The sequence below is a fragment of the Aphelocoma coerulescens genome, unplaced genomic scaffold (genome assembly GCF_041296385.1).
Source record: "Aphelocoma coerulescens isolate FSJ_1873_10779 unplaced genomic scaffold, UR_Acoe_1.0 HiC_scaffold_348, whole genome shotgun sequence".
Classification (NCBI taxonomy): domain Eukaryota; kingdom Metazoa; phylum Chordata; class Aves; order Passeriformes; family Corvidae; genus Aphelocoma; species Aphelocoma coerulescens.
This window is the reverse complement of record NW_027183691.1, coordinates 53,801-76,318: the sequence shown is the minus strand read 5'-3', so window position 1 is coordinate 76,318 and position 22,518 is coordinate 53,801. Positions and strand designations below refer to the sequence as shown.

At 64.5% G+C, this 22,518-nt stretch overlaps 2 protein-coding genes across 3 annotated transcripts; one reads left to right on the top strand and one right to left on the bottom strand.

Annotated features, from left to right (window-relative positions):
• Positions 1-439: 439 nt before the first annotated feature.
• On the bottom strand, positions 440-3,719 carry RABAC1 (Rab acceptor 1). 2 transcript variants are annotated; one of them, XM_068999363.1, is made up of 6 exons: positions 3,671-3,719; positions 2,994-3,101; positions 2,113-2,310; positions 1,758-1,855; positions 1,269-1,370; positions 440-1,086 (listed from the first exon to the last, which is right to left on the bottom strand). In XM_068999363.1, the coding sequence occupies exons 2-6, from the start codon at positions 3,071-3,073 to the stop codon at positions 998-1,000; spliced, it is 567 nt and encodes a 188-aa protein (XP_068855464.1). In that variant the 5' UTR covers positions 3,074-3,101; positions 3,671-3,719; the 3' UTR covers positions 440-997. The 2 variants fall into 2 exon arrangements, with proteins under 2 accessions (XP_068855464.1, XP_068855465.1); XM_068999364.1 differs by having other exon boundaries at positions 2,994-3,081; positions 3,671-3,711.
• A 15,612-nt stretch (positions 3,720-19,331) lies between these two features.
• ERFL (ETS repressor factor like) lies at positions 19,332-22,327 on the top strand. Its single transcript, XM_068999360.1, has 6 exons — positions 19,332-19,395; positions 19,982-20,216; positions 20,738-20,907; positions 21,101-21,247; positions 21,623-21,894; positions 22,283-22,327. The coding sequence occupies exons 1-6, from the start codon at positions 19,332-19,334 to the stop codon at positions 22,325-22,327; spliced, it is 933 nt and encodes a 310-aa protein (XP_068855461.1).
• Positions 22,328-22,518: the final 191 nt, after the last annotated feature.

The following is a 22,518-nucleotide window of genomic DNA, read 5'->3' as shown; positions in this document are numbered from 1 at the left end:
TCCCCTCCCCCCCCCCCCCCGCTGTGTCGTCGTGTGAAAAAAATGGGAAAAAAAACCCAGGGAAACGGGAAAAAAACAAAGAAAAAATACAAAAAATTATAAAAATGATCAATTTTCCCCCTCCCAAGGAAAAAAAACTGGGAAAAAAAACTGGGAATTTACCAAATAAAGCAGAAAGTGGAGCCCGAGTGGAATATTTTGGGGAAAAGTGGAAATTTGGGGGTTTGGGAATATTTTGGGGCTCAGGAATATTTTGGGGAGGAATTTGGGGGCGTCAAAAAATTGGGATGGAAAATTTTGGGGGAGGGGGAATTTGGGGGAAAAATTGGGGGAGTTTGAGAATATTTGGGGGGGGTCCCAAAAATTTGGGATAATTTGGGAAAATTGTGGGGTCAGGAATAATTTCGGCGGGGTCCACACACGAGTTTGGGATCACGTGACACCTTTATTGTATTGGGGGGGTCCCGACCCCCCAAATTTTGGGGGGAGGACCCCAAATAAGGGGGGAGGGAGCGGGGAGGGGGGAACTGGGGGGATTTTGGGGGTCCCGAGGGGACTTTGGGGGGATTTTGGGGGGTTTGAAAGGATCCGAGAGAATTTTGAGGGGATCCCAGGGATATTTTGGGAGTCCTGGGGGGGGGGTTAGGGGCGTTGGGAGGATCCCAAGGGATTTTTGGGGGGGTCCTGCGGGGATTTGGGGGCGGGATTTTTATGTGGGGGAATTTTGGGGTCCCAGGGAGATTTTGGGGTCGGGTTGAAGGTCCCGGGGGGGTTTTAGGGGTCCCCAAATAATTTGGGGGGTGGGGGGGGGCCCTCACATGAGCTCCATCTGTAGCAGAGATTTTGGTGGAATTTTGGGGCAATTTTTGGGTCCTGGGGGAATTTTGGGGTCCCAAGGATATTTTTGGGGTCGGGATTTTTTGGTGGGGGAATTTTGGGGGTCCTGGGGATATTTTAGGTGGATTTTGGGGTCCCAAATAATTCGGGGGGGGGGGGGTCACACAGGCTCCATCTGCAGCTCGGGGGTCTCGGGGGGCTCCAGCTGCCGAAAAGCCGCGTGCGACCCCAAAAACACCAGGGCGGCTCCTGGGGGGGGAAAAGGGGGGTCAGGAGGGGTCCCAAAATTTGGGGAACCCCAAAAGCTGCCCCGACACCGCAGGGTGGGAAAAGGGGGGGAAGGGTATGCGGGGTCCGGGGGCGATTTTGGGGCTCCCGGGGGGGGGATTTTGGGGTCGGGATTTTTTTGGGGGGGGTCTCGGGGGTCTCACCCAGCACCCAGAAGACGGCGGCCCCCGCCCCCGCCAGCCAGAAGAGGGGCAGGGAGACCCCCCCAGCCACCCCCAGCTGATGGGCGGGGGTCAGCTCCCGGCCTGGGGGGCGAGAGAAACCAGTATGGACCAGTATGGACCAGTACGGAGCAATCCCTCCCAGTTCCTCCCAGTTCCCCCCAGTCCCTTCCAGTTCCCCCCAAATCCCCTCCCAGTTCCCCCCAGTCCCTTCCAGTCCCCCCAAATTCCCTCCCAGTGCCTCCCAGTGCTCCCAGTCTCACCCAGAGCCCCCCAGTCCCTCTCCCAGTGCCTCCCAGTGCTCCCAGTCTCACCCAGAGCCCCCCAGTCCCCCTCCCAGTGCCTCTCCCAGTGCTCCCAGTCTCACCCAGAGCCCCCCAGTCCCTCTCCCAGTGCCTCTCCCAGTGCTCCCAGTCTCACCCAGTGTCCCCCAGTCCCTCTCCCAGTCTCTGCCAGTGCTCCCAGTCTCACCCAGTAGCACCAGTGGCGCCTCCCGGGCCCGCAGCCGGACGGCGATGGCGGCGCCCACGAAGACCCCGACGGCCACCAGAAGCAGCGGGGACGTGACCCTGGGGGGAACTGGGGTTACTGGGAGCACTGGGAGGGACTGGGGTGGGATTGGGGGAACTGGGAGGAACTGGGAGAGGGACTGGGGGGGACTGGGAGCCCTCCCACAAATGCAGGATGAAAAAACCTCTGGAACTGCCTCCCCAAAAGACCCCAAAACCACCTGAAAATGCCCCAAACCCGCCCCAAATCCCCGCAAAATCCAGCAAAATTCCCCAAAATTCCCCAAAATTCCCCGAGATTCCGGGATTTGGCTCACAGGCAGTAGAGGACGAGTCCCAGGAACAGCAGCAGGTAGTTGCTCTGGAATCTCTCGGCGTTGTGCCCCAGGCGCCGCAGGAGCTCCCCCAAATCCCGGGGGACCCCGAAACGCCGCTGGTCCAGGAACGACGCCCAGGGCCGCAGCCCCGCTCGCCGCGCCTCCAGCCACGCCCGCGCCCACCCGGGGGGCGACAGCCTGGCCAGGGCAGGGACCGCCGGTTAGGGCACCCCCTAAATCCCAAAAACCCCAAAATTCCCACCCCCAAATCCCCCTGGAAATCCCAGGCCCCCAAAATCCCAAAACCCGCCCCCCCAAATCCCCCTGGAAATCCCAGACCCCCAAAATCCCAAAACCCGCCCCCCCCAAATCCCCCTGGAAATCCCAGACCCCCAAAATCCCAAAACCCGCCCCCCCCCAAATCCCCCTGGAAATCCCTGACCCCCAAAATCCCAAAACCCGCCCCCCCCAAATCCCCCTGGAAATCCCAGGCCCCCAAAATCCCAAAACCCGCCCCCCCAAATCCCCCTGGAAATCCCAGACCCCCAAAATCCCAAAACCCGCCCCCCCCAAATCCCCCTGGAAATCCCAGACCCCCAAAATCCCAAAACCCGCCCCCCCCCAAATCCCCCTGGAAATCCCAGACCCCCAAAATCCCAAAACCCGCCCCCCCCCAAATCCCCCTGGAAATCCCTGACCCCCAAAATCCCAAAACCCGCCCCCCCCAAATCCCCCTGGAAATCCCAGACCCCCAAAATCCCCCAGATCTTCTCGGAGACCCCAAATCCCTTCCCCAAAACCCCCAAAACGACTGCCAGACCCTCCAAATTCCCCCAGATTTCCCCCCCCCCAACTCCCCGGGACCCCCAAGCCCCCCTGACCTGCCCAGCGCCGCCCGGGGGTCGCTCTCGGCCGCGGGGTCGAACGGGAGCTCCTGGGGGGGGGGCTTGACCTCCGCCATGGGGGGATCTGTGGTTTTTTTGGGGGGTCTGGGAGAGAAATCGGGGGGTTCCGGGGGGGTTTGGGGGCTTTTAGGGGGATTTGGGGGGTCTTGTGGGGGGATCCTGGGGGGGTTTGTGGGGGGGTTGGGGGGTCTGGGAGAGAATTTGGGGGGTTTGGGGAGGGCTGGGGGCTTTTTGGGGGATTTGGGGGGTTTTGGAGGGATTTTTAGGGCTATTCCGGGGATTTTGGGGTCCCGAGGGGAGATTTTTGGGGCTATTCGGGCGATTTTCGGAGCCCGGGGGGAGTTTGGGATCCCGAGGAGGATTTAGGGACTATTCCGGGGGCTTTTGGGGTCCTCGGTGGGAATTTTGGGGTCCCGGGGTGGGGGGGGGATTTTTGGGGGCTATTCCGGAGATTTGGGGGAGCCCCGGAGAAGATTTTTTAGGGCGATTCCGGCGGATTTCGGCTGCCGGGGGGGGTTGCCGCGGTGTCAAGGGGCCCTTTTGGGATCCGAGGGGGGAATCCGGGGTTCTCGGGGGGGTTCCTGGGGTCGGGGGAGTTCTGGGGGGGGGTCTCCTCGTCCTCGTTTCCATGGAAACCGCGCCCCCCCCCTCACCTGGGTCCGGATCCGCGAGAACGCGTGGCGGGGGGCGGGGCTACGCGATGACGTCATGGTGGGCGGGGCTAGGGGCGGGGTTGTTGCCTTATATGGGATAGAGGCGGAAAGGGGGGGTTTTGGGGGGGAAAAGGGGAATTTTTTAAGGGAAAAGGATGTTTTTGGGGTGAGAGAAAGAGGACGCTTCGGGGGGGAAAAGGGTTATTTTGGGGCAAAAAGTGGCGATTCCTTTTGGGGGAAAAGGGCGTCCAGCGGGGAGGAAAAAAAGTGCGTTTTTTTTGAGAAAAAAGGGAAATGTTTTGCGGGAGAAAAGGGCATTTTTGAAAGGGAAAAGTCATTTTTGGGGAAGGAAAGGGTGTTTGGGGGGGAAAAAGGGCTGTTTTGAGAAAATAGAGGGGGACGTTCTTGGTGGGGGGGGAAACGGCGCTTTGGGGGAAACCAGGCTGTTTTGGGAAAAAGTGACATTGTGGGTAAAGAAAAGGATAGTTTTTCAGGAAAAATGGGAGGGGGAAGGTAATTTTGAGGAAAAAAATGCCCTTTTTTGACGGAAATACAGGATATTTGGAGGATTCAAGGGCATTTTGAGGAAAATAAAGGAGTTTTGGTGGATTCAAGGGCGTTTTGGGGTTTTTTTGGGAGGGCCTGGGGTTTTGGGGGGTCTGGGGGCTTCTGAGGGGTCCTCGTCCGCCAGGGGGCAGCACCTGCTCGTGACGTCAGCGGGGCCGCGCGCCCCTCCCCAAACAGCCCCGGGACCCCCCCCCAGCTCCTTCCCCCCAAATTCAGCCCCTCCAGGAGCCCCCTCCCCCATTTAACCCCCCCATTTCAGACCCCTCCCCATTTAAACCCCCCCTCGATTTGACCCCCCCCCCATTTTTCCCCCCCTCCCCCCCCCTTTCCCAGCCCCTCCCCCATCTCCCGGACCCCCCCATCCATCACCCGGCGCCGCCGAATGTAAATTCCCTAAATCAAAACATTTTACTCGTAAATGGGCCCGAACTAATTAACTCAAGTGTTAATTAACGCGCCGCGCCGCCGCCGCCATCCATCTTCGGGGGGGGAGAAATTGGGGGGGCGTGGGTGGTGGGGGGGGAAATGGATATTGGGGTGGGGGGAGATGGTTTGGGGGGGCTCGAGTTGGGTTTGGGGGTCCCAGGGTTGGTTTGGGGGTCTCTGACCTTGATTTGGGTGTCCCTGACCCTGATTTGGGGGTCCCAGGGTTGGTTTGGGGGTCCCTGACCCTGATTTGGGGGTCCCAGGGTTGATTTTGGGGGTCCCCAGGTGGGTTTGGGAGTCCCCGTGCAGGTTCGAGGGTCCCCATCCCTGATCTGGAGGTCTCCGGGCTGATTTTGGGGGTCCCATCCCTGATTTGGGGGGTCCCGTACACCATTTAGGGGATCCCGCACCACCTTTTCATGGGGTCCATATTTAGGGGAGGGGTCCCCCGGGGTGTTTGGGGGGGGTCTCTGGGGGTTTTGGGGGGTCGCTCGGGGTGTTTTGGGGGGGTCTCTGGGGGTTTTGGGGGGTCCCTCGGGGGGGTTTCCCCCCTTCCCCATCCCCGGGGGTCCCGATCCCGGGGGTCTCTCATTGTTCGGCGCCGCCGCCGCCCCCCGCCCCGGTCCCCCCCCGGTCCCCCCCCGGTCCCCCCCCGCGCCCCCCGCCCCCCGCCGCCCCCCATCCATCACCCGCTGACAGCTCCGGCGGCGGCGAATTAGCACCTAAATCGAATATTGATCAGCGCGGCGGCCGCTGCGCTCCGCTGACCCCCCCGGGCCCCCCCGGCACCGGCACCGGCACCGGCACCGGCACCGGCACCGGGACCACCCCCCAGAGACCCCCCCCTCAGCACCGGCACCGGGACCACCCCCTCAGCAGCGGCACCAGCACCGGGACCGGACCCCACCTCGGGAGCGGCAGTGCCACCGAGACCGGCACCGGGACCCCCGCCGGGACCGGCACCGGCAGCGGGACCTGGACCCGCTCTCGGTACCAGCACCGCCACCGGCACCGGGACTCCGCCCCGGGAGCGGAACCCGGAGCGGAACCGGGACCATCCCCGGAATCCCACCCGGGCCCCCCCGGCCGGGTCCCGGTGCCGGTGTCGCGGGGGGGATCCGAGGAGGGGGGGTGGTGCCGGTGCCGGTCCCGAGGGGGGGTCCGGGTGCCGGTGCCGGTGCCGGGGGGGAATCCCCGTGTCGGGGCGGGGATCCCCGTGTCGGTGGGGGCCGGTGCCGGTGGTGATGTGGTGTTTCTGGTGGGGATCCCGGTGCGGGTGCCGGTCCCGAGGGGGGGTCCCGGTCCCGGTCCTTAGGGGAGGTCCCTGAGTGTCCTGGTGTTCCGTCCCTGTCCGCGTGTCCCCGTGTCCCGGACCCGCGTCCCATCCCTGTCCCCTGTGTCCCCTGTGTCCCCTGTTCCCGTGTCCCCTGTGTCCCCTGTCCCCGTGTCCCTGTGTCCCGTGTCCTGTCTCTGTCCCCGTGTCCCGTCCCTGGGTATCCCTTCCCTGTCCCACGGTGCCCACGGAGTGCCAGGGGGTCCCCACGGGACGCGGTGACACGTGAGGACCTTCGGACCCCGTGGGGCAGAGCTGGGGACAGTGCAGGACCCCGGGGGACACCGAGGGGACCCTTCTGGCCGCCGTGGGGACACAGTGGGGGTCCCCTTTGGGACACACTGGGACAACAAAGGCACCCCCTGGGGGCACCGTGGGGACCCTTTTGGCCGCCGTGGGGACCCTTCTGACCACTATAGGACCCCCTGGGAATCCTGGGGGACACCGTGGGGACACATTAGGTCGGGTAGGACCCCATGGGACCCGGGGGGACCCCATGGGTACCCGTTTGGCCACCGTGGGAACCGTTTTGACCACCCTGGGGACACCGTGGGGACCCGCCGCGAGCCGTGGGGACCCTGCGGCACCCCCTTGGGGACATCGTGGCGACACCGTGAGACCCCCCCGGGGAGCTGGTGGGACCCTCGGGGCGTTAATTTGGGATAACTCAGGACTCTTTTGACCACCGTGGGGACCCTTTTGGCCACCTTGGGGACCCCCCGCGAGCCTTGGGGACCCTGCGGGGGCCCGGCCGCGTCCCCCGCGCGGCGGTGGCGGCGGCGGCGACGGCGACAGCGACAGTGAGCGATGGGCGGCATTAACCAGTTAATCCGCCTGATTGAATGTTTTGCTTCCTCCAAATTGAAACATTAAACAAGGCGGCGGCGGCGGCGGCGGGATCGGGATCGGGATCGGGATCGGGAAAGGGGAGGGAGGGAGAGGGGACAGGCGGCACCGGGACGCGGCGACAAGGACACGGCGAGTGGTGGCACAGCCCCCCGCAAAGTGTGGTGGCCCCGCGCGGGTTCCTGAATCCCAAATCCCGGCGGTTTGGGGTTGTGGAATGCTGACATTCCCAGCGCCGCCTTCCAGGGATTCTGGCGTCCCGAAGAGTGGCAGCCCCAAAAGCCGAGAATCCCAAATCCCGGTGCGCCCCCAGACCCCAAAACCCCAGCGCCCAGGAGAGCTCAAAACCCTCACATTCCAAGCCCCCAAAACCCCGAAATTCCAAATCCCAGGACCCCGACATTCCAAAACCCTGGGACCCCGATATTCCAAACCCTGGCGCTCACTGACCCCAAAGCCCCGACATTCCAAACCCCGGCAGACTGGAACTGTGGGATGCCGACATTCCCAGCAGCATCTTCCAGGGATTCTGGCATCCCAAAAAATGGCAACCCCAAATCCCAAAACCCCGACATTCCAGGCCCCCAAACCCCCAACATCCCAAATCCCAGCAGGCTGGAACTGTGGGATGCTGACGTTCCAAACTTCCCAGGATCCTGGCATCCCAAAACCTGGAACTCTCCAACCCCGGGAGTCCGCAAACCTCGACATCCCAAATCCCAGAATCCCAAACTTTGGCATCCTGAAATCCCGACAACTCAAACCCTGACATCCTGTTTTCCTGGAATCCCAAATCCTGGCACCCTGGCACCCCAACATCCCAAATCCCAACACCCTAAAATCCCGGCATCCTGAAATCTTGGCATCCCAGTATCCCGGCATCCCAGCTCTGCAGCACGAGGGATGTCGAGGGATGCGGAATTTGGGATTCGGGATGCTGAGGGATGTGGGATGATGTAGGATATGGGATGAGGGGATTTGTGATGCGGGATGATGCAGAATAGGGGATGAGGGGGATGTGGGATTTGGGATGTTGTGGGATAGGGGATGCTGCAGGACTCGGGATGTAGGATGGGGGATGAGGGAGGATGCAGGAGGCGGGATTTGGGATGGGGAATGTGGAAGGGGAGATGCTGTGGGATGAGAGACGCTGCAGGATTAGGGATGCGGATCAGGGATTTGGGATTCGGGCTGGAAGATACTGAGGGATTCAGGATGCGGGATGTGGGATGCGGGACGCGGGACGCGGGATTCAAGATCAGGAATGTGGGATGAGGGATTCAGGATGAGGGATTCAGGGATGAGGAATGAGGGATCAGGAATGTGGGATTCAGGATCAGGAATGCGGGATGAGGGATTCAGGATGAGGAATGAGGGATCAGGAATGTGGGATTCAGGATCAGGAATGCGGGATGAGGGATTCAGGAATGTGGGATGAGGGATTCAGGAATGGGAGATGCATCTCCGCTCAATCTCCCCGTCACCCCCTCATCCTTCTGTCACCCCCTTTTCCCTATCCCCCTTTTCCTTATATCCCCCTTTATCCCGCTCACCCCAATCCCTCCGTCCCCCCTCTTATCCCCCATAACCCCCTTATCCCATATCCCCCTTTATCCCAAAACCCTCTTATCCCATATCCCCCCCACCCCATCACCCCCTTGTCCCAAACCCCATTTTCTCTCTTTATCCCCTTTTATCTCTCTATTCCCTTTTATCCCTCTATTCCCCTTTCCCCCTTCACCCCAATCCCTCCATCACCCCTTCATCCCAAACCCCCTTTTATCCCTTTATCACCCTTTATCCCTATACCCCCCACCCCAGTCTCCCACCCCCCTTATCCCAAACCCCCATCTTATCCCTTTATCCCCCTTTCCCCCTCACCCAACCCCATTTCCCCCCCTTTCCCCCCCGCTTTCCCCCCTCCTCCAATGCCTCCACCCCAAACCCCCCCGTTTTTCCCGTTCCCCCCCCCATCCTTTGTCTCTCCCTCTCTCTCCCTCTCTCCCGCTCTCAAGTGTTTTCAATTTTATTCTGAGTGGAATTAACTACCCCTGATGTCAAATTGCCGCCGCAATCGATAATAATATCTTTACAAAAGAGGATATTCTTCTCTCGCCGAACGGCCCCTGAAAAATGGAAAATTTAGTCGAAATTGATTCATTACTTGACACTTGGGCGGCCGGGCCCGTATTGATCGGGGGCTGTCATGTCCCATCTGCCCTAATCGAGCCTGAGCCGCGCTGTCGATGGGCGAATTTTTCATAATTCCACGAGACCAGACAGATACGAAAACACACGCGGCTCGCGCTGCGCCCCCCCCCCCCGCCCGTCTCACCCCCCTCCCGGCACCCCCCACCCGCCTCAGCCCCCCACCAGCCCGGCCCCAGCACCCCTCGGCACCCCCCGACCCGCGGTTCTTCTCCATCGCCTCCCCCCCGCCCGGCTCCGGCACCCCCCGACCCGTGATTCCCCCCCCGAGCCTTCGGCAGATCCTCCGCCGTTCTTGTGGGGGTCCCCACGGGCACCCCCAGACCCTCCTCATCACCCCCGGACCCACCCAAAGCCACCCACGGTCACCCCCGAACCCTCCCAGCCCCTCTCCTCTCAACCCCGGACCCCCACTGTCATCCCCACACCCCCCCCACAGTCCCTGTTCCCTCCCCAGGTCACTCCCAGACCCCCCCATTTCCTCCCCGTCGGCCCCGAGCCCCCCCAAACCATCCCCGCTCAGCCCTGGACCCCCACCCAGTTCTTCCTCGGCCACCCACGGTCCCCCCCCCGGTCACCCCAAAGCCACCCGCGGTCACCCCCGACCCCCTCCCCCCAGCTCCTCCGCGGCCAAACTCGGTCACCCCCAAATTCCCTCACAGCCTCCCCTGGTTGCCCCCGGACCCCCCAAAACCCCCCCCAGACCACCCGGTCACCCCCGGAACACCCCCGTGGCTCCCGTTCCCACACCCGACCCCCCCCCCCCGAATCCTCCGGTGCTCCCCAATTCCCCCCAGACCCCCTCAGACCCCTCTGGTCACCCCCCGACCCCCCAAAGCCTCCCCCGCTCATCCCCGAGCCCCCCAAAGCCCCCCCGAGCAGGAAATGAGGGGAGAGGGTTCAGGAACTGGGGGGGGGGGGGGGGGGTCCCCAGAGTCAAAATGGGGGGGGGCGACCCCTCCCGAAACAATTGGGGAGGGGGGAGACCCCCAGAGCTGGAATGGGGAGGGGGAGACCACTCCCAGGAGTTTTGGAGGGAAGAGGGGGAATCCCCAAGCCAAAATGGGGGGGTTTAGGGGGTCTCTCGAAATTAAGGCGGGGGGAGAGGGACCTCCCCCGACCCAAAATAGAGTGGTTCCACTGCTGGATGTTCCCCGGACCTCAAAATGTGGGGAGACCCCTCCCCAAAATACAATTTTTGGAGGGGATGTCTTCCCCGACCCATAAATTGGCAGGGGGGGACACTTTGGGGGTGGTCACATGCGTGTTTGGGGACATTTTGGGGGCTCACACGTGGGGAGGACACTTTGGGGAGTGTCAGGTGTATTCGAAGACATTTTGGGGGGTGTCACACTTGGTTTGGGAGACACTTTGGGGGCGCGAGGCCGCTTTGGGGGGAGTCTCGTGTGTATTGGGGACACTTCTGGGGGCAATGCGTGTGGGGGGGGACAGCCGGGGGGTCATTCCGGGGGGGCGGTCCCACGCCTGTCCGAGGGCAGTTTGGGGGGGGGGTCCCACCCACACGCGAGGACACTTTTCGGGGTGTCCCCCCCCCGTCCCCGGCGCGCAGGGGGGGTCCCTGGGTGCCCCCCCTCGCCGCCCCCCCCGATCGAAGCCCATTTCGGGCCGCGCCGCCGCAGCTGGTTTCAAATTTGATCAGCGATGAACTTTATTTTCCGAGTTTGAGGAAAATTATATCCATCGATCCGCCGGCCCCGCTCGGCCGCTACTTAAAGCCCGGCCCCGGCGCCGGCCCGCGGCCCCGGAGCCTTCGTCCCGCTCCTCTTCCTCCTCCTCTTCCTCCTCTTCCTCCTCTTCCTCCTCTTCCCCCCGGCTCTGCTTCCCGCCTTCCTCCCTTTCTCCTCTTCCTCCCCTTCTCTTTCTTCTCTTCCTCCTCCGCGCCTTCCTCCCCTTCTCTTCCTCCTCCATCCCTCTTCCTCCTCATTCCCTTCTCCTCTTCCTCCTTCATCTCCTTCCTCCTCTTCCTCCTCCTCCTCCTCTTCCTCCTCCTCCATCCCTTCTCCCTCTTCCTCCGGACCTTTCTCTGCTCCCTCCATCCCTCCTCTCCTCCTCCTCTTCCTCCTTCCCTCCCCTCCTTCCTCCTCCTCCTCCTCCTCCTCCTCTGCCCCGTCCCTCTCTCCTCCCTCTCCCCTGCCCCGCTCCCACCTGCCCGCTCCTCTCTTCCTCCTCCTCCTCTTCCTCCATCCCTCCTCCCTTCCCTCCTTCCCTCCTTCCCTCTCTCCCACCCCGGACCCTCCGTTCCCGCATCCCGGCTCCCTCCGTCCCCCCCCGCCGCTTCCACCCTCCCGCTCCCCGCCGATCCTTTCCCCGCCGTCCCGCTGCCCCCGCATCCCGGTTTCCATCCCCGGACCTTCTCCCGATCCCTGTTTTCCGTCCCCGGACCTTCTCCCGATCCCTGTTTTCCATCCCCGGACCTTCCATCCCCTCTCCCCGCATCCCCGCGGTCGCTCCATCCCCGCTGTCCCGGCTCCCTCCGATCCCGCTCCTCCCCGGTCCTCGCTGTCCCGCTCGCTCGGATCCCTGTCGCTCCCTGCCCGCAGTCCCGGCTCCCTCCTTCCATCCCCGCCGGTCCGTCTCGCTCCAATCCCACCGATCGCGTTCCTTCCATCCCCGCCGACCCCGATCCCTCCATCCCCGTCGTCCCGGCTCCATCGCTGCATCCCCTCTCCGTCCATCCCCGCATTCCCGATCCTTCCCTTCCCGCTCCCTCCGACCCCGTTCTGTCCATCCCCGCATTCCCAGTCCTTCCCATCCCGATCCCACTGATCCCTCTCCCTCCATCCCCACCGACCCCGCTCCTTCCATCCCCACCGACCCCGCTCTTTCCCTTCCCGATCCCTCCGATCTCGGGCGCTCCCTCCCCGCCGACCCCGCTCTCTCTTGTCCCCGCATTCCCGGTCCCTCCGTCTCCGCATTCCTGGTCCCTCTGTCCCCGCTCCCACCGACCCCACTCCTTCCATCCTCTCTCCCTCCGATCCCGGTCCTTCGGCCCCGCTCCTTCCATCCATTTCCCGCCGACCCCGGTTCTTCCCGCTCCCTCCATCCCCGATCCCTCCATCCCTCTCCCCCAGACCCCCGGTCCTTCCCGGTCTCTCCATCCCTCTCCCACCGACCCGGTCCTTCCCTGTCCCCCCGATCCCTCTCCCTCCATCCCTCTCCCTCCGATCCCTCTCCCACCGACCCCGCTCCCTCCATTCCCGGTCTCTCCGTCCCTTCTCTCCCCGACCCCGGTTCTTCCCGATCCCTCCGTCCCTCTCCCCCCGACCCCCTCTTCTGCTCTCTCTCCGCGACCCCCGGTTCTTCCCTGTCCCTCTGATCCCGGTTCCCCCGGCCCTGCTCCCTCCATCCCTCTGCCCCCGACCCCCGATTCCTCCCTCTCCTCCCGACCCCCGGCCATCCATCCCTCTGCTTCCCATCCCGATTCTTCCCTCCCCCCCAGACCCCCCAATTCCCCCCTCTCCCCCCATCCCTCCCACCCCCAATTTCTCCCTCTCCCCCCGACCCCCAATTCTTCCCTCTCCCTCCATCCCCCAGACCCCAAATTCCTCCCTCTCCCCCCATCCCCACATCCCCCCCTTTCCCCACCTCCCTCTGCGGATGCCACGGACCTTCTAAAAGGGGGGTAGGGGAGGGTCCGCGACCCCGACCCCGACCCTCTCTCCGGGACCTCCGGCCCCTCTCTCCGGGACCCGTCCCCGCCGCCTCCCTGGCCCGATGCGGGGCCGCCCCGCGGTGAGTTCCCAACTTCCCCGACGGCTGCGGCTCGGGCCGGTCCTGCGTGTCCCCCTCCCACCCGCGACCCCTCCCCACGTCCCCGCGTGTCCCCCCCCACCTCCCCGATTCTTTTTCCCGACCCCCCCTCCCGCCGCTGCCGGCCCCGATCGAAGTTTCTGGCAACAAAGGGAAATAGCGAATCGATCGCGCCGGAGATTAAGAGACAAGTGCGGGAATCCATCAGCGCCCGGAGAGACCCCGGAGAGACCCTATAGAGACCCTACAGAGATCCCCCGGGCTCCAGAGAGACCCTCGGGCCCTATAAAGCCTATAGGGGTTCCATAGAGCTCAGAGAGAGTCCGGCCCCACCGAGACCCCCGCCCTAGAGAGAGCTCGGAGAAACCCCCCCTGGTGCTGGGGAGACCCTGTAGACACCCTATAGATGCCCCCAGGACCGTGGGAGCCTATAGACACTCTACAGAGACCCCATGGGCTCCAGAGAGACCCCTGGGTCCTATAGAGGCTGCGTAGGGCCTATAGAAACCCTGGCACCACAGGGACCCCCACCCTAGAGCGAGCTTAGAGAGACTCCCCAGGCTGTGGAGAGACCCTATAGAGACCCTATAGATACCCCCAGGACCTAGAGAACATATAGAGATCTCACGGACCCCATAGAGACCCCTGCCCTAGAGACACCCTATAGAGACCCCATAGAACACCAGCCCCACAGAGACCCAGGCCCTGTATAGCCTAAAGAGACCCCATAGAGACCCCAGCCCCTGCAGAGGCCCTGGCACCACAGAGTCCACAGAGTCCCCCGAACCTCCAGAGCCCCCTGAACCTACTGAGATCCCAACCCCTATAGAGACTCTGGCCCCTCTGGAGACCACCAGCCCATTTGGAGACCCCCAGATCCTGTGGAGCCTATGGAGACCCCCGACCCTATAGAACACACCCTGCCAGCCTCTGTGGAGACCCAGAAACCACAGAGTCTCCCAGCCCTATAGACCCCTAAAGGCCCCCCCGATCCCTCCGCATCCCCTTTGCCCCCACCCCCATCACCCTATAGACCCCATGCTCCCCCTACATCACCCCATAGACCCCATACTCCCCCTGCATCCCCTATATCCCCTATAGGGGGGGGTCTCACTGCGGCGCCGGGCGCGAGGCGTGACTGGGGTGCAGATTGGGGGGGCTGCGGCACGCGGGGCACACGCGTGTGTGCGGACGCCTCCCAGTGCCACCAGTGCCACCAGTGCTGCTGCCGGACGGGGAGGGGGTCCCGAGGCGATTTTTGGGGTGCGGGTGGCACGTGTGATGGGGCACGGAGGTGGGGGGGCGGTTTGCACATGCCTGGGGGGGTGGGGGACACAAACAGGTGTGGTCTGTGCTGTGCGCACCTGTGCTCTCTCACGTGTCCTTGCACACCTGTGCAGGTGGGGTCTGTGCACGCTCACGTGTCCTTGCACACCTGTGCACGCTCACGTGTGTCTTGTACACCTGCACACGTGTGCTCTGTCCGCTCTCACGTGTGCTCTGTGCACGCTCACGCGTCCTTGCACACCTGCACACGTGCGCTCGTGTCCGCGTGTGCTGACACACCTGTGCACGCGTGCCCTCGCACGTGCACACGGCCTGTGCGCCCTCACGTGTGCTTGGCACATGTGTGCACGTGTGCTCTGCATTGGTGTGCACACGTGGCCTCGCACGTGGGGCTGGCACACCTGTGCAGGTGTGCCCTGCGCACCCTCACGTGTGGTCTGTACACCCTCACCTGTATTTTGCACACCTGTGCACGTGTGCTCTGTGCCTTGCACGTGGGGCTGGCACACCTGTGCACGTGTGCTCTGTGCACCCTCACGTGTGCCCTGTGTTGGGGTACACATGTCCTTGTCACACTGCACACGCGTGGGCTGCACACCTGTACATGCGTGCCCAGCACAGCCTTGCATGTGTGCCCTGCACACCTGTGCACGTCTGCCCTGTGCACCCTCACCTGTATTTGCACACCTGTGCACGTGTGCCCTTGTACATGGGACTGACACACCTGTCCTTTCCATGTCCCATCCATGTTGGATCATTGCGTGGTTGGTGTGGGGTCGGTGCCGTTCCCGTGTGGGATCTGTGTCACTCCCGTGTCACTCCCGTGTCATTCCCGATTCGGATCCATGTAGGATCGGTGTGGGATCAGTGTGGGGTGGGTGCCGTTCCCGTGTGGGGTCGGTGCCGTCCCCGAGCCGGATCTGTGTGAGATCGGTGCCGTTCCCGTGTCATTCCTGTATGGGATTCATGTGGGGTCGGTGTGGGACCGGTGCCGATCCCGTGTGGGATCGGTGCCGTTCCCGAGCCGGAGCCGCGCCCGCCCAGCGCGGGATCGATGCGGCCGCGAGTCGCGCCCTGTCACGATAATGGATGGCTCCCATCGCGCCTGATCGATGCCGGCAATGAGCGCGCGGCTCCGCCGGTACTGCCGGAACCCCCTTGGTACCGCCGGAACCCCCCGAACCTCCCCCGACACTGTCGGAACCCCCCCGGCATCCGCGGCACTGCCGGAACGCCCCCGGTACTGCCGGAACCCCCCTGGTACCGCCGGAACCCCCCGAACCTCCCCCGACACTGTCGGAACCCCCCCGGCATCCCCGGCACTGCCGGAACGCCCTCGGTACTATCGGAAGCCCCCGGTACCGCCGGAACCCCCCTGGTACCGTCAACAGCCGCCAGTACTGTCGGAACCCCTCCGGCACTGCCGGAACCCCCTCGAACCATCCCGGTACTGTCAACACCCCCCGGCACCCTCCCGGCACTGCCGAAACCCCTCCAGTACCGTCAACACCCCCCGGCAATGTCAGCACCCCCCCGGCACTGCCGGAACGCCCCCGGAACCCCCCCCCGAGCCCGCCCGGTACTACCAGTACCCCCCGGTACCCCCCGGTACCGTTAACACCCCCCCAAAACCCTTCGGTACCTCTCGAACTCCCCAGGAACCCTCGGGCCCCCCCGGGCCCCCAAAACCCCTCAGTGTCCCCGGGACTTTTGGGGGGGGCATCTCCTCGCTGTCCCTCCCCATTTATGCCCCTGATTTCGGGGGGCCGTCACCCCCTTTCCCCCCCTTTTATTCCCGAATATTGGGGGGAACTCCCCCTTTTTCTCCCCCTCCCTTTTGTCCCCCAATTTCGGAGGTGTCCCCCCTCTGTCCCGCCCTCTTCCCACGCGTGTCCCCCGGCCCCGGGGGGGTCCCTCTGCTGTCCCCCCCCTCCACCCCGGAGCCGCCGAAGCCTCAAATCAAAAGCGGCGTCAGGACTAAAGTGGCTCCAAATGAAGAAAAATGGAGCCGGGGCCGGAACGCGGCGGCTCCGGGACCCCCGGGACCCCCGGGAGGGTTGGGGGGGCTCGGGGGGGCTCGTGGGGGCTTTGGCGCCGCCACCGCGATCTCCGGGACCCCCAGGAACCCCCGGGGGTGCTTTGGGGGAGGCACAAGGACCGCCGATATGTTTTGGGGGGCTCTTTGGGGGCCGGCATCGGGATCATCGGGGCGGTTTTTGGGGGTCTTTGGGGGGGGGGCAGCGGGACCCCCGATGGGTTTTGAGGGGTGGTACAGGATCACCGGGAGGGGTTTTTGGGGGTCTTTAGGGGCTTCGGGGGCTGCATCGCGCCCCCCGGTGTGGTTTCGGGGGGCGGCACAGGGAACCCCGGAGCGGTTTGGGGGGGTCTTTGGGGGCTTCGGGGGAGGCACCATTACCCCCGGTGAGGTGGTGGGGGAGTCTTTGGGGGGTCTCACAGTCACGTACAGCCCCTATAGGGGCCGGTGGTGGACGCTCCCCCTTCCACGCGACCCCCGTGCGACCCCCCCCACATTCCCGACCCCCCCTCCACCCCCATCCCTCATTAATCACCCACTAATGGCTCATTAGCGCAGCCCCTCCCCCTTCCGCCCCCTTCCATCCCCCCCCAGACCCCTCCCCAAATCCCCCCGGTCCCCCCCGGGACCCCCGGATCTCAAACAGCCCCAAACCCCCCCGAATTCGCCCCAAACTCGCGCCGGGGCCGGATCCGCCCGCGGGCGGCGGCGCCTTTGAAGTGGCGGCCCCGGGACCCCGCGGGACCCCCCGGGACCCCTCCCCAAATCCCCCCCGCCCCCTCCCCTCCCGGATGCGCTCCGTGAGCGTACCTGCGGCTCCTGTGAGCGGGTCCTATGGAGCCTCCCGGACCCTATAGAGGGTCGGGATGGATTCCTGGCCCCTATGGATGGGGGGAAATGGACACCCAGCCCCTATAGATGGTCACCCCCTATAGAGACGCCCCCCTCAAACGCTATAGATGGGGGGGATGGACCCTCCCCGCGCCCTATAGATGGGGGGGGAAAGGGACCCCCGGCTCCCTATAGACGATCTGGATGGAGCCCCGGCCCCTATAGACGGTCGGGATGGATCCCCCCATATCATACACGAGCTCTATACGGGCCCCCTACCCTATAGATGGGGGAGAATGGACCCCCAGCCCCTATAGATGGACAAGATGGACCCCCGGACCCTATAGACGGTCTGTACCTACCCCCCGCCCCAACAGGAGCGCCCCATAGGGGCTCTACAGGCTCCACTCTGTTTGCGCCGTTAATGACGAGCCATTAATTATCAATTAATTATCAATTAATTGTTATTAATCACTCCCCGTCGCCACCGTGCGTTCCGGTGCCTATAGAGGGACGTATGGGGGAACTGTGTGGGGCTACAGGGGCTGTGCGGAGCCCTAAACCCCCCCAAAACACCCCAAACTCCCCCAAAACCCTGTTGAATCTCCCCCAAATCTCCCCCAAACCCCACGTCGAGACCTCAAGATCCCACCTCGCCCCCTCCCCAACCCCCCAAATCCCCCCAAACCTTCCTCAATCTCCTCCAACTCCCTCAAAACCCCCCCAAATCCTCCCCCAAATGCCCCCAAAACTCCCCTAAACCCCCCTCGAACCTCCCCTAGGTTCCCCCAAACCCCACGCGGAGACCCCCAGACCCCTCCTCGCCCCCTCCCCACCCCCCCACTCCGATCGCGGCGGATCAAAGCGGCCCCATTGATCCCGCGATCGATCGGGGCCGGGGGCTCGGGGGGGCTCGGGGGGGTCCGGAGAGGTCCGGGGGGGGTCCTGGGGGCTCGGGGGGGTCTTTGGGGGGGGGGTCGGGGCTCGCTGCCATCGCCGCGGGCCATGGAACAGCGAGGCGGTAATTGGGGATCATGAATAATTCATAAGGGGGGCGGGGGGAGGGGCCGTGGGAACGGGGGGGGGGAAGGGTTTGGGGGTCTGTGGGGGGGGCTTGGGAGGATATAGGGGGTGATTGAGGGTCTATGGGAGCGTTTGAGGGGCTTTAGGCGCGTTTTGGGGGAGTTTTGCCGAGTTTGGGGGGGATTTGGGGTCTATAGGGAGGCTTGGGGGGGGATTTGGGGTCTGTGGCCGGGGTTTAGGGGTCTATAGGAGGGTTTGGGGGTTTAGGGGTCCATAGAGGCGGTTTGTGGGTGTCTGAGGGGTCTGTGGGGGTGTGTAGGGGGTGTTTGGGGGTCCGCGTGTTTGAGGGGGGTGTCTATAGGGGGCCTGCAGATGCGGGTTTAAGGGGTCTCGGTGTGTGAGGGGTTTGTGTCTATAGGGGATCTGTGTGCATTTAAAGGGTCTGTGTATCTATAGGGGATTTGTAGGGGGTCCGCGTGTGTATAAGGGGCGGTTCTGTCTGTAAGGGATGCGGGTCTATAGGGGATCTGTGTGTGTTTAAGGGATCTCTCTGTGCATATACGGGGGGGGGGTCTGTGTGTGCATAAGGGATGTGCGTGTTTATATAGGGTCTCTGTGTTTCTATAGGGTCTCTGTGTGTATATAAAGGGGTCCGTGCCCCTATAGGGGTGTCCATGCCCGGCGGTGGCCGCGGGCCCCAATTCCCAGCGCGGGTCGTTAACGCGATGAGAAAAAAACCCCAAACCCACTTGAAAAGCGGCGAATCCCGAAATCCCAAATAACGAGGAGGGAGCGGCGCCGCTGCCGGGGGGCACCGGGGGGGGAGGGGCGGGGGAGAGGAGAGGGGGGTGGAGGAGGGGAAGCGCGGCCGTGGCCCGAAATCTCGGAATGTGCCCCTAAAGCTGCCCCTGTGCCCATAAAACCCCCCCTAAATCCCCTCCCGTGTCCCTAAATGTGCCCCCGGCCCCCAAATCTGTCCCTAAATTCCCCCCCTGTGCCCCCGTGTCCCAAAATCTCCTCCCACCCCCCTCAAATCCTTCCCTGCGCTCCTGAACTCACCCCAAACGCATCTCGAAATCCCCCTCTGAACCCCAAAATCCCCCTCTGAACCCCAAAGTCTTTTCCCACCCGCTCTAAATCCGCTCCCACGCCCTCAAACGCCCCCCCGCCCGGGCCCCCAAATTTACCTCGACCCCCCAAATTCAGCCCAAACCCTCCCGAATTCACCCCAGACCCCCCCGAATTCACCCCAGACCCCCCGAATTCACCACAAACCCTCCCAAATTCACCCCAAATCCACGAATTCCCCCCCCTGCAGGTGTGACCCCCCCGTCATGGACTGCGCCTGCGTGTCCGACCTGCTCCTCACGGCCCCGGTGCCCGCGCTCTGGACCCCAGGTACGCCCGGGACTCCCGGGAGGGGAGGGGACACACCTGGGGACCCCCCGGAGTCATGGACACACCTGGGGGACCCCAGGACACACTTGGAACCCCCAAATCCTGCCCCACGTGGGATCCAGGTGATGTCCCCATTGTCCCCGCAGGGTTCGCGTTCCCCGAGTGGGCGCAGGAGGGGACGCTGATGATGTCACAGCAATGACGTCACACCGATGATGTCACAGTGATGACGCGACTGCTGTCACACTGATGACGTCACTGCTGTCCCAGCGATGTCCCCGCCGTCCCCGTGGGGTTCGCGTTCCCCGAGTGGGCGCAGGAGGGGACGCTGATGATGTCACAGCAATGATGTCACACCGATGATGTCACTGCTGCTGTCACAGTGATGACGCCACTGCTGTCACACTGATGACGTCACTGCGGTCCCAGCGATGTCCCCGCGGGGTTCGCGTTCCCCGAGTGGGCGCAGGAGGGGACGCTGATGATGTCCCGCTGCTGTCACAGCGAGGATGTCACAGCGATGATGTCACAGCAGCGATGGCGTCACGCTGACGCTGTCCCAGCCGTGTCCCCGCCGTCCCCGCAGGGTTCGCGTTCCCCGAGTGGGCGTACAAGGCGGAGTCGAGCCCCGGCTCGCGGCAGATCCAGCTCTGGCACTTCATCCTGGAGCTGCTGCGGCAGGAGCAGTACCGCGAGGTCATCGCCTGGCAGGGCGACTACGGCGAGTTCGTCATCAAGGACCCCGACGAGGTGGCCCGGCTGTGGGGGGTGCGCAAGTGCAAGCCCCACATGAACTACGACAAGCTCAGCCGCGCCCTCAGGTCAGGGGGACCCCAAATCCCCATCCCCGGGACCCTCAAAGCCATCCCGGGATCCCCAGAGCCAGCTGGGAGCCGGGGGACACCGGGCACTGGGGGGACACGAGGGCAGCCCCACACGAACCGTGACGAGCTCAGGTCAGGGGACGGCCCAAATCCCCATCCCGGGGACCCCCGGACTGATCCCGGGACCCCTGGACCCACCTGGGAACCCAAAAACTCCCCAGGGACCCCCAATCCCCAACTCCGGGAGCCCCAGGAACCCCAAATCCCCATCCCGGGCATCCCCGGAACGATCCCGGGACCCCCAGGGGCCGCTGGGGGACACTGGGGAGGTTTGGGGGGCTCTGTGGGATCTCTCGGGGGTCCTGGGGGGGTCCCGACAGGTACGGGGGGCATCGGTGGTCTCATGGTGTTGACAATACTGGGCATACTGGGAACCGGGCACTGGGCCGAACTGGGGCGGCCCCGGGCGGTTCCGGAGGGTGGCGGGGGGTCCCAGCCAGGCCGCGCCCCCTCCCCAGGTATTACTACAACAAGCGGATCCTGCACAAGACCAAGGGCAAGCGCTTCACCTACAAGTTCAACTTCAGCAAGGTGGTGCTGGTCAACTACCCCCTCCTGGAGCTGGGGGGGGGGGCTCCGCTCCTGCTGACCCCCGGGCCCTGCCCCGCCGCCGCCCCCGGCCCTGAGTGCGCCTCCATCACCCCCGAGGTACGGCGGGGGGAGAAGAGGGGAGGGGGCTTCGCTGGGGGCCGCCCCCGAGGTGCTGGGGGGGGCTCTGAGTGAGACACGGGGGGAACTGGGGAGGGGTCTCCACCTGGAGCCATCCCCGCAGCACTGCGGGGCACAGGGAGGGCCTCCCGTTGACCCCTCCCCAAATTCAGCTCCCCCCGCCCCCCCCCAGACGCTGCAGTCGCTGTTCTGCGCCCCCCGCCCCGCCGACCCCCCCGGGCGCCCCTCCCTCTTCGAGAGACCCCCCGAGACCCCCGAGAAGCTGCGGCTGGAGGCGGCTGTGCCCTTCCTGGGCTCCGGTGAGGGGAGGCGCGACCCCCGAAATGGGGTGGGGGGGACACCGGGATGGGACCCCTGAACAGGACCCCAGAATGCGGGGGGGGGGGGGGGGGGGGGGGGACGACACCGGGACTCGGACCCTCAGAATGGGGGGTGGGGGGCAGCGGGATGGGATCCCGAAATGGGAATGGGACCCCCAAAATAGAGACCCCCCAAAACGGGCGGGGACCCCCGGGCGGGAATTGGGACCACCAAAACGAGGACCTCACAACAGGGCAGGGACCCCTAAAACGTCCCCCCCAAATCCAATGTGGGTCCCCAAACCCACCGGTGGGACCCCACCCCCCCGAATCACCCCGTAACCCCCTGACGCCCCCTCCCCAAATTCCCCGCAGGTCTCTCGGGGTACTCGAAGGCTCCGGCGCTTTTGGGGGGAGGGGGCTACGGGCGGCCCCCCCCTCCCCGAGTACCCCTGGGGGTGGGGGTCGTACCTGCCTGGGGCGCTGCCGCTGCCCCCCCCCCGCCAAGCTGCCCCCCCCCGGCCGCGCTCTATCCCCCCCCCTTCTACCTGCCGCCCCCTCCCCCGGCGCCCCCCGCGCCCCCCGCGCCCCTCCACGCCGGAGGGGGAGCAGGGGCGGTGGGGGAGGGGTCGGACTCGGAGCTGGAAGTGACGGACGGGGGGGGGGCGAGCTCGGGGGACGAGGCCGAGACCCCCCCCCCTGCCCCAGAGCCCCTCCCCAGCGCAGCCCCCCTCCCGCGGGAAGGGCCCCGCCCGTACCTGAGAGACCTCGGGGGGGGGGGGGGGGGGGTACCACATTCAGCCCCGACCCCCCGGAAATTGGGGAGTCCCACGTCTGGCTCTGCCCCCCCGGAAACTGGGTGGAGGGTCCCATGTTCGACCCGGACTCCCCCTAAAGTGGGGGGAAGGGGTCCAGCCCTGATGGAAATCCCGGGATCCGCCCCCCCCCCCCGCCCCGCCCCCTCCCCCTTCTCCCACGCTGATTTTGGGGAGGGGGTGACTTTGTGCCCCCCCCTTTTTAACCCCCCGTTGGAAGTGCAATATGGTTGTGCCCCCCCCACCCTCGCTTGTGTCGTTGTGATGGAGGAACGAGCCCCCCCAAAAGACCCCTCCCCAAATTCTTGTGCCCCCCCCCATGTAAATACCCCTCCCCCCCCGCCGCCCCGGCGGCTGCTCAAGCAATAAAAGACCCCTCGCTCGGCCTCGTTTTATTTGGGGGGGAGGGGGTGTTGGCGTGGGGCATGTCCTGGTGGATTGGGGAGGGGTCTCCGC

What these genes read in the sequence shown, in the direction of transcription:
- ERFL (XM_068999360.1), top strand. Translation starts at nt 19,332, where the DNA reads ATGGACTGCGCCTGCGTGTCCGACCTGCTCCTCACGGCCCCGGTGCCC. An exon ending in GCCCGCGCTCTGGACCCCAG is followed by an intron (nt 19,396 to 19,981) that starts GTACGCCCGGGA and finishes CCGTCCCCGCAG; the next exon opens with GGTTCGCGTTCCCCGAGTGG. An exon ending in GGTCGGACTCGGAGCTGGAA is followed by an intron (nt 21,895 to 22,282) that starts GTGACGGACGGG and finishes CCCCGTTGGAAG; the next exon opens with TGCAATATGGTTGTGCCCCC.
- RABAC1 (XM_068999363.1), bottom strand. Translation starts at nt 3,073, where the DNA reads ATGGCGGAGGTCAAGCCCCCCCCCCAGGAGCTCCCGTTCGACCCCGCG. An exon ending in CCCCGGGCGGCGCTGGGCAG is followed by an intron (nt 2,311 to 2,993) that starts GTCAGGGGGGCT and finishes TGCCCTGGCCAG; the next exon opens with GCTGTCGCCCCCCGGGTGGG. An exon ending in GGACTCGTCCTCTACTGCCT is followed by an intron (nt 1,856 to 2,112) that starts GTGAGCCAAATC and finishes AGTTCCCCCCAG; the next exon opens with GGTCACGTCCCCGCTGCTTC.